General features: G+C 38.8%; 1 protein-coding gene across 1 annotated transcript; it reads left to right on the top strand.

Annotated features, from left to right (window-relative positions):
* Nucleotides 1–1,282: 1,282 nt before the first annotated feature.
* Nucleotides 1,283–9,835, top strand: SVIP (small VCP interacting protein). The gene is made up of 4 exons (XM_070957546.1): nucleotides 1,283–1,373; nucleotides 4,460–4,510; nucleotides 7,064–7,180; nucleotides 8,576–9,835. The coding sequence occupies exons 1-4, from the start codon at nucleotides 1,311–1,313 to the stop codon at nucleotides 8,588–8,590; spliced, it is 246 nt and encodes an 81-aa protein (XP_070813647.1). The 5' UTR covers nucleotides 1,283–1,310; the 3' UTR covers nucleotides 8,591–9,835.
* Nucleotides 9,836–10,455: the final 620 nt, after the last annotated feature.

The following is a 10,455-nucleotide window of genomic DNA, read 5'->3' on the forward strand; positions in this document are numbered from 1 at the left end:
TTTTTAATGTGGGCCAGTGTGCTCGCAGTAAAAAAACAACAACAATAAAGTTACAATCTTATGTTAATCTTATCACTACCTTGAAAATCAAGACACTGATTGGAAAGAGCTCTCCTTGAGTCAAGACACACAGGGAATATTGGTCTTCCCGGATCAAACTCCATTTATTCGTACCAGTGGTGAAATCCAATTTTTTTTACTACCAGTTCTGTGGGCGTGGCTTGGCGGGTGTAGGGTGGCTTGGTGGGCGTGGCAGGGGAAGAATACTGCAAAATCTCCATTCTCACCCCACTCCAGGGGAAGGATACTGCAAAATCCCCATTCCTTACCCACTCCTGAGGGAAGGATATTACAAAATCTCCATTCCCACCCCATTTCAGGGGAAGAATATTGCAAAATCCCCATTCCCTACCCACTCCTGTGGGAAGGATATTGCAAAATCTCCATTCCCACCCCCACTCTGGGGCCAGCCAGAGGTGGTATTTGCCGGTTCTCTGAACTGCTCAAAATTTCCGCTACCAGTTCTCCAGAACCTGTCAGAACCTGCTGGATTTCACCCCTGATTGGTACCCATTAATTAATATCAATGTTTATACTTATACTTATTCCTGTTATCTCGTACATATTTAAATCAATCAATCAATCAATCAATCAATCAATCAATCTGCCAGAATTTGCCACCTTCCCTTCGGTGACTGCCCTTCCTGGGAAATGGTATGGGGACTCCACGAATAAACCTTAAGGGATCCCATATTAAATCAATCGGGCAATGAGGGCAGCATAGGACCCCGAGGAAACCCACACCAGCTTAACGACTCAACCCAATCAGAAGGGGAAAAAAGTTCTATTGGGTTCAGTTAGGTTTACTTCTGGGTAACGGTTGCAATCTTCCTTGCACCCAGCGGCCGGAGAACCTCGCAGCCCCGGCCTGCCGCCTTGCCTACAAGAGATGCATTTGCTGTAGCCTGAGAAATAACCAACGGAGACGCCCGGGCAACCGCAGGCTCGACTGCTAACGCTCTGCGGCGGCAGAAGTTCTTTTAAACTTCCGCTAGTGTTGCTTTCCCTCCTTCTCTCCTGCTCGCCGAATCCCACGCAGACGGGACTCTGCTCCAGCGTTTCCTCCCCCTCCCCACCCGCTTTCCCTCCGGCTCCGGAGCGGCAGGTGGCGCCGTCCGTGGTTCGCATAGGAAGGCAGCCTGGCGGCGGGTAGCTTGGGCGGAGGCCCGCTGGTCAAAGGACGGCGGGGCGGGGCTCGATTCGGACTCGCCGCTTGGCTCTGCCCGGGGAAGTGTTGCAGGCGGGTCGGGATGGGGTTGTGCTTGCCCTGCCTGGGGGGAGCCGCCGACCAAGTGGTGGAGACGCCGGATCCAGTAAGTGGGGGGCGAGATCGGGCTACCGAAACTCGTTCCGTAGGTGGCTGGGGGTTTCTCCTCCTCCCTTTTGGCTTCGCTGGGCAATCCCAGGTGTCGTTCAGCGTCCGGCTTCCGAAAAATTCCAGATTGATTTTTTTTTTTAAACTCTCCTTCATGGAGCATATCTAAAATGCCTTTAAATCTTCGCCGAGTTTTTTTTGTCCCCCCTCTTTGCTTATTAATCTTTAGATTACGATTAATCTAATCAGCTTTGAAGTACGAGCAAAGTCCGGTCTATTGCAGGGTTTCTCCAAAATCAAGCCCCGTTGAGTTTACTTACTCCCAGGTTCCGGCTTGTAATATTAAAAAACAACCACCCCCCCCCCCAAAAAAAAACCACTATGTGCTTTGTGGTCCAAATTGAAGCTGTTTAGTTCAGGATCAATTGTTCTTGTCACAGGTGAGGGTGTGTCTGTTTTATTATTTACTTATCTTGCCTTTGTGCACTGGACGAGCCAGATCAGTGTGTACCCAAAGGTCCAAAATTGCAGTGCCAGTGAACTATATTACATAAACACACACACACACACACACACACATACACACACACAAAAATAACAATGACAGTGCCATCTTTCAAAAACACCAAGGGGAGAATAAAACGTAGGATGCATAAGCCCTGCTGGAAAAAAAGTCTGTTTGTTTTCAAAACATTTGATTTATTTCGGGGAATGTCAAATATTTACTTGGTTGCACACATAGCTTCAGACCTTTTTATAAAGGAAGTGATCTGGGTAGGAATGTCACTATGTTTGGGGTGGCATGAGAATACTCTGCTGTGCGCAGCTGACTGATGGAGAGTTAATAAAATCTTAGCTGCAAGCAAAAGCAAGTCCTTTGTTTTCTGTGATTGGATTTTATTCCAAAGTTAGTGTGCATAGCATTGTTTGAAAAACTGAGGAGATGCCAGATAGTCATGTGAGTTCAAGAAGAGTTAATGCAATGGTGTGGTTTACTTCCAGCTTACTGAAAGGTCCTCACACAATAGCTTCCTTATTTCAGAAGAGTTGACTAACTCATTTTCCTTTAATGCACAAGATCCAAAAGTTTAGGGGTTGGGAGTCACATGTGTTGGAGAACATGCTGTGGGGCTGCCTCACAAAATGGTATGAAGGGCTATTTCATCCTATTCAAAAAAAAAAAAACTGCCATTGGTCCCAACCAATTTAAAGCCCTTCGTAGCATATTATTTGCAATATTTTTCTGAATATTTGCAAGATTTTTCTGCCTTAGGTTACCTCTGCCCATTTGAAAAATTACAGCTGAGTTAGTATGCTTCAGATCACATCTTTTTTTTTGTTTGCTGCCTCTGCCTCTAAAATAGCATTTATCCCAAAAGACTCAGCTTTTTCCATAATGGTGGGCCAGGACAGTATGTGAGCTGCTATTCAGTTGTTTATTGATAATTGTTTGGCTTCTACCCTTCCCACTCTGATGTAGCCACCTCTCTATATTTTTTTTTATATTATTGTTTTTAATCGTTGAATGCCACTCAGAGTTGTATATAAGAGATCAGCTATAGAAGCTGAAATTATAAATAAATAAATATATTCACTGATCTAAGCTTTAATTGGCTAGAAAGCAATTCGTGATCCTCTTTTATCTGCCCTTGCTACAAAATGTTGTGCATTAACCCTCCTCTTTGTTGTGGCAAGCAGGCACAGTTCGACAATATGGAGTTGCAGCCACTCATCATTTGAATTTTCTAAGAAAGTTTATGGGAGCTATTTGGGATCAGAGGCATTCTGGGAATATCTCTAAGGGATCCAAAAACATTTTTTCCCATGATAAAGTGAAAGTTTCTTCAACCAAACACACTTATAATCTCCTTCCACACTATTCTTACTCTACAATACACAAAAGTTAGCAAGGAAAGTCCCTGAAATTCAACCCTATATCCTATTACCACATTAAAATTGTAAGGGGGCTCGGCACGGATAGCCTTTGCTCAAAAGTGGAAACAGAAAGATACTCCAACTGAAGAGGAAATATTACTAAAAATAACTGCGCAGAAATGGACAGACTTACCTTGGAGCTCAAGGATAAATGTGGAACACAGTACTATATAATCTGGAATTTTTTTTACGAATGGCTAGACAAAAGGAGGATAGCGGAGACAAGGGTGTAGTGTTGGATGAGAAATATATACATTATGACAGATAAATATGTATGTAAATTGCATAAATAGGTACAAGTATAGATTAATAGACAAGTATGTATAAGTGTAGAAATACAATATAGATTGTTAGTATGATGTTATGTATGCATAACGTATAAGGTTAAAGAATTATAATTATTAACTTTAACATCATTTGTATTAGTTTAAAGTGTTGGAAGATATTTAGAACCAGTGATGTCATATCTATGTCCAATGTTTTTAATTTTGAATGATTAATAAAAAAGTTTTTAAAAATAAAAAAAAAAGATTGTAATGGAGCTGATAAAATATTCTTACAGGAAGGATCCATATTGGAAGCCACCCAAAATCATTGTAACAGTGAGATGAGCATCATGTAAATTCAATAAATAAATAAATAAGTAAATATCAGAAAATCTGCTTTTTTCTATGCAGATTTAATTCCCACTGATACATACTTAAATTGAAGATGAGACAAGCTGATTTATTTGACTTCTGACTATTGGCTGGAATTTTGATTGGCCCAAAACAGAAATAACAAACTCAAGATAAAAGTAGCTAACAAAAAGGGTTTTTCACTTATTCAGCTGGAAGCACCGTTTAGTCTTTCATATGTGTAGTTTAATGACCTGTGAAATGTTTCTGCTTGGTTTTATGTGGATGAGAAAACCCCCAGCGGTGGAAGTATATGGCTACTTATGGTGACTAAAGATTTCTCTCTGGCAATTCTCTTTAACATTAAACATTAAATAATGTGGACAGAATTGGCATTTTAAAAAATGAATGCTCATTTCTAGGATTTTGAAAAGTTCTAATATATTTGGAAAACCCTTAGAAAACCCCATCTTTTATCTCTGCATAGGTGATGTGAAATACCTTTGTAATCATTTTTATATGTTTTCTTTAGGAAATTAGAAGGCAGCAACTTGCAGAAGCAGCAGAAAAAAGACAAATGGAGGTAATTGGATATTTGGAACAGCAATAGATTAAAAGAAAACCTTCTCGTATAATGAATGTGAACAATAGAAACAGCATCTCTTAAGAATGCAAACTGGCTATTATTATACTATTGGAAATGGGGTTTGCCCTAAGTTATACTGAAACTCAGCACTACAACTAACTTTCCAAAAAAATAAGTAAGGTAAGGGTAAAAGTTTCCCCGCACATGCGTGCTAGTCGTTTCTGCTCTAGGGGCGGTGCTTTCCGTTTCTAAGCCAAAGAGCCAACGCTGTCCGAAGACATATCCATGATCATGTGACCGGCATGACTCAATGCCAAAGGCACACGGATCACTGTTACCTTCCCACCAAAGTGGTCCCTATTTTTCTACTTGCATTTTTTACGTGCTTTCGAACTGCTAGGTTGGCAGAAGCTCGGACAAATAACGGGAGCTCACTCCATTATGCGGCGCTAGGGCTTCGAACCGCTGAACTGACGACCTTCTGATTGACAATCTCAATGTCTTAGCCACTGAGCCACCGCGTCCCAGTGCTTATTAATAAGTAGTAAGATTGTGGGTATGTGTAGTAAGAAGCAATGAGATAATGTTTGCAATGTTAGGGGAGCTGTTCACAGTAATTTATAGAGCAAGACCTGCAGATTAACAGGCTCTTATGTCTAAAACAATCCAAATATCAATGATGTCCTTGAAGCAACACAAGAAGAGGTAACAGAAGTAGCTCAAATTTATTATTCCAATGCATATGAAGAGGAGTTGGGCTGAGAATCTCAAGATTAAATGTGCAGCCATCACTGACTTAAATAAAGCAAAAATACCAAAGTTCAGGATTCGTGACAGACATGTTCTTTCAAACACACTGGCCAAACTTTGCCCTAGTATTTGAATGTTGAGCAAAAAGATAATACTTATAAATGACACTTTGCTTGAACTAATCCATTTCTTTATGATGGGAGACCTCCCATTTGATGCTCTGAACACTGCTATATATTTTTCTGGCGTAAATCCCTCCCTGCCACCACCACTATTACAAAAATCCTCTTTGCAGCAAAGGAGAGAACCTGTAAAATAATACCACAATCACAATTAATCACAATTATCACAATGGAATTTTTAAAATCACATGTTTAGTTTTGGCACAAGATCAGGAAAAGCAACGGAAAATAAATAAATACAAGTTAAGACAGCTTTTTGAAGTATTTCCTGACACATTCTGAAAAAAAATATATCTTAATTTAAAAATCTTAATTTCTGCATGGTGTTTCCTGTGAATTTAAGGTATTTTACGGCTGAGTCTGTAGTTAACTTAAAAAATGAGTGGGAAATGGGGATTATCCCCCAAAGTAAGGGGGAAAACTAACTGGTCTTTTTCAGACATTGTAGATTTAGGTAGGACAAAGAAAATGTAGATATCCTATCCATGCTTACAAGTCCTAGATCCCTTCTTTTTAAATAAGAAAATGTTTATCCCTGTTTCATTCTCTTCTGTTCTATGCTAGGCTTGAATAGGTAGGTTCAATTCTATAGAAATAAATAACTGCAGTTATTTCAGTTTTTCTTTTTTAACATGGAAGTGCAGTGGGTGTTGTTTTTTTCCAATTCTTCAATGGAATGAGAAGTTTTGCCTTTGCTTTTTAGCAGGTGTCAAATTCCAGTCAGTTGCTTCTTTTTAACATCTGCATTAGAGAAAAACGTGAACAGGAATAGCATGCATAAGACAGTTGTGACTGATGGACTGCCGATAAGTAGCAATAATCCTATTTATCAAAGGAAGAGCATAGCATATTTTCTCACCCATATTTGATAAGAATCTCCTTATCAGTGAAATGGATGATGCATACATTTAATAAAATAATAATAATAATAAAAATAGCCATCTATTGGGGAAGAAAAACTACTGAGAATTGCTTCTCAAGGAGGCTTCAAAATATGCTTCCTGACTCCTCATTTCTGAAGGGAGAATAAAACTTGTCCAAATGCTTCCAAAAATGTTTTCCTGTAGGATTTTCTTTTTTTTTTTTTTTGTTCAAGCCCATGCTTTTACAGTCATGTTATCACTCTTCTAAGTAAAGGTAAAGGTTCCCCTCGCACATATGTGCTAGACGTTCCCGACTCTAGGGGGCGGTGCTCATCTCCATTTCAAAGCTGAAGAGCCAGCGCTGTCCGAAGATGTCTCCGTGGTCATGTGGCTGGCATGACTAAATGCCAAAGGCGCACGGAACACTGTTACCTTCCCACGAAAGGTATTTTTCTATTTGCATTTTTGTTTATGTGCTTTCGAACTGCTAAGTTGGCAGAAGCTGGGACAAGTAACAGGAGCTCACTCCATTGCGCGGCACTAGGGATTTGAACCGCTGAACTGCTGACCTTTTGATCAACAAGCTCAGCATCTTAGCCACTGAGCCACTGCATCCCTAAGTAAGGTTATGTAAATTTAATACAGATTTATTGGAGATTCTATATGGAATACAGATTAGAGAACTAAATTTATTTTGCTATGATTGTAGAAAAGTGGGATGTAATGTAATGTCCCCTGTTGTTGTTTTGCCAAAGGCTGCATCTCGTGGTATTAAGAATATATCTTCTGTGGAACAGAAAAAACGAAAACAAGAAGAACTGGAAAAACGTCTTGAATCTGGAAGCCATGAACCAGAAAAAGGCAATCTAAGGGTAAGAAGTGAAGAATCAAATTTGGATGGATAACATCAAAGGCCATGATCTTCCCGCCTATTTCTTATATTGCTATTCTAATAGATAGGGTGTGAAGGCTCTTTCTTCTGATTTTTTTTCTTAGTATCTCATAAAACTTATCGATGTACCTGGATTGATATCAGTCACTCTTATGTCTCTTTTGAGTGTCTCTTTGTGTATTGAAACTTTAGGATAAATGACTAGCATTTTGGCCAGACAATTGCCATCACTTAGACTAGTGATGGCCAACCTTTTTCGGACTGAGTGCCCAAAGTGCAAAAGCGTGCGCGTAAGAATGTGTGTGTGCGCCCAAACCCCCCAAATGCAATGCACGGCCCCCGCACATGCACCCCGTGCATGTGCACGCACCCCCTCATGCATCCTGAGCATGCATGTGTCTGCCCACCGCACATGCGCACATGCCCCACGCATGCGCAGCAGAGACCTGAAAACCAGCTGGCCGGCAGGAGGCGTGCACATGCGCGGCAGAGCTGAGGTGAGCTGGGGCAACGGCTCACGTGCCCACAAAGACAGTGCTGCATCTTTGTGGGCACGTGAGCCTTTGGAAAAACAACAACAGGGGACATTACATTACATCCCACTTTTCTACAATCATTTGGTTCACACATTTGGTCTCATGTTCATAGCATATGATGGTTTGATCAATTATCTTGTCAAGATCATTGCTTTCTTCTTGGGCATAGATTTGAGATAGAGTCTCGAGATAGAGATGTCTGGAAGTTGAGTCATGGCAACTCCTTTCCTTTTTTTGGTTTCAAACATTTTGATGCTTATCCAAGTTGCTTCTTCAGACTATCAAACATTTCAAATAAAAAAAGAAGAGAAGTCCATTTGCCATGGTTCAGCTTCAGACAACCCTACCTGATGACTGAGAATTTTCATCAGCATTGAATATGAGCCTGTCGGGGCAATGAAGGGGCAGTTCTGAAGTGCTCCCATCTTTTTTGGATTTAAAGCTGAAATAGCTAGACTAATGTCAGGATATAAGTGTGATAGATTTGCACAGACTTTAGTTTAAATGTGATTATTGTAATTGCTGCATAAATCTTTACTTCTCTTGCACAGCAACTTTTACTTGTACCTTGAAATACATTTGCTTCCTTTACTCATGGTCCAGAATTGTTGTTTGGAGTACAATAAAATTCAAATGCATTAGAAAACAAGTATCATTATTACTTGTTTTTTTTTTCTCAAAATACTATATTTATGGAAGATTTTTCATAACCTAAAAGTAGCCTGAAAAAGTGAGATGGGGGTTGAAATAAAACAAGGTTATGCTCACAGGTGAGAAATTGAATAATGTCCTTATCTGTAAAAAGTAGCTAATATTCATTTCTGTGTTTTTGCTTTTAGTGGCAGGTTGGATAAAATACTGAGCTGCCTCAGAATGAAGAAGGGTGAAAGCTTTGTCCTGCCAATAACTTGCCAGTTGCTGCAGATGAATTAAACTTGTTAATTGTTTGGCTTTTGCTGTTGGCCTCTGAAGATGCAGCAGTATTTTGCCATTGTAGCAGGGTAGCTGACATACGTGCACTAAGGATGAACAGCACTTCACAATACCCAGTAAAGATGTCCCAAACCAATCACTTCCTGTTTGTGTTGCCATATTGTGTAACGTTGCATGTCTAAATGTACTGGAGGGGGTGAATTATGGGAGTTACTTACATAAACAGATGCCATTTTCATGCCTTTGTGATCGTGGGGAACAATTCTGTTTTCCAAAGCGCAACTTGTTAAAGTTATTGCCATCTTACCCTTGTATGATTCAGTTCAATCCAGTCCACAATTTCCTTGAATCTCTCACACTGGATTAAATGACTGAAACCAACAGGCTTGTTTTAAGAGTAAGAACTTCAGAATCAAAGCTTTAGTGCCTTCTGCTGGTTACACATTTAACTGCTGCATTGCTATGAGGTGAAAAATCCCTATCCTTGTGTCTTAGTTTTTACACATGTTATGCCTATCTGCAGGGTTTACAAAAATACAGGCCAAAATACTGGACTCTTATTTTTTTAAAAAAATAACAAGTGAAAGAATAAGGTGAAAGGTGTTCTGCTTTACCACTTGGATGTGAAGTTTGGAAGAAAAACTCATGAAAGGAACAGCTACAGGATTCTACTTCTTTATGATTAAATTTCTTTATAAAATTACTTTTTTATTTCTTAAAAACTGGTTCGAGGACATTATTCTGCAGATACAGCCAGTGTAAAAATACGTTTATAACATCATCCATATTAACATACTGGAGTAAATATAAACATGTAATTATTCTCTCATATGACCCTTTGCACCTAATCTGGAAGTGATGTGAAAAGAAACAGTACATTTGTTGAACTTCTAAACTAATATAGGAAATGTTCACACATCTTGAATTTTAAGCAAGGAATAGTATCATATTTTATGAGAGAAATGAAGGTGCAGTTTATCTTGCTTTGTATCAGAACTAAAGATCGTTGCTTCTTACTTATTCCCAGTATTATAAATATTGATTTTTGGGAGAAAATGCTTCAGAAATATATTTAAAAGTAATGACAAGTGTTGTATATGTAGATATGTCTGAGAGAATAAAATGTGCAAATGAATTATTTTTTTCTGATTCTTCCTCTTTACATCCTGGACAAGTATGAAAAAATAATGACTATTTGACAAGAATTTGGCTAATAATAAATTTCCCATTTAAAATGTGATATAAATCAATGTAGCTTAAACTGATTGCTTAACCATATTGTTAACATTCTCAGTAAAATATGTTGTTTTCTAATCTATTACAATCAGTTTTTTTTTAAAAAAAAATCTTGAAATCCTCATATTTCACAGCTTACACTTTCCTCTTTCTCATTTGTGCACATAAATCCAGTATTAAGTGTTTAAAAAAAATTAATGGGAATTCAAGAATTCCTGCTCTTGTTACAATAAAATAGTTTAAGATTTAAATTATTGCAGTGCTTTGGATTAAAATTCCAAAAGGCACTTTGAGTGTCATTAACTGTTTGCATCTCTTTAAAGCAGCCATACCATTTCTCTGCGTCATGACGCAGCTGCAGAGGAGCGCTATGAATTGATGTGTCAGGTTTAAAGATATATAAGCAGATGGTACATTAATACTCTTGTGCTCGAATGCACCTTTTCCAATTTATTTCTGAGGTTCTTTAGATTCCTATAAAATAATAATGCTATTTTAAATTTTTCACTTTGTTTCCAGTTACTGGGTTACGATAACCTTGTTCATTTAT

Source organism: Pituophis catenifer, unplaced genomic scaffold (genome assembly GCF_029215685.1).
Source record: "Pituophis catenifer annectens isolate HBS135680 unplaced genomic scaffold, rPitCat1.0.hap2 SCAF_1, whole genome shotgun sequence".
Classification (NCBI taxonomy): Eukaryota; Metazoa; Chordata; class Lepidosauria; order Squamata; family Colubridae; genus Pituophis; species Pituophis catenifer.

What these genes read in the sequence shown, in the direction of transcription:
- SVIP (XM_070957546.1), top strand. Translation starts at nt 1,311, where the DNA reads ATGGGGTTGTGCTTGCCCTGCCTGGGGGGAGCCGCCGACCAAGTGGTG. An exon ending in TGGTGGAGACGCCGGATCCA is followed by an intron (nt 1,374 to 4,459) that starts GTAAGTGGGGGG and finishes TGTTTTCTTTAG; the next exon opens with GAAATTAGAAGGCAGCAACT. An exon ending in CAGAAAAAAGACAAATGGAG is followed by an intron (nt 4,511 to 7,063) that starts GTAATTGGATAT and finishes GTTTTGCCAAAG; the next exon opens with GCTGCATCTCGTGGTATTAA.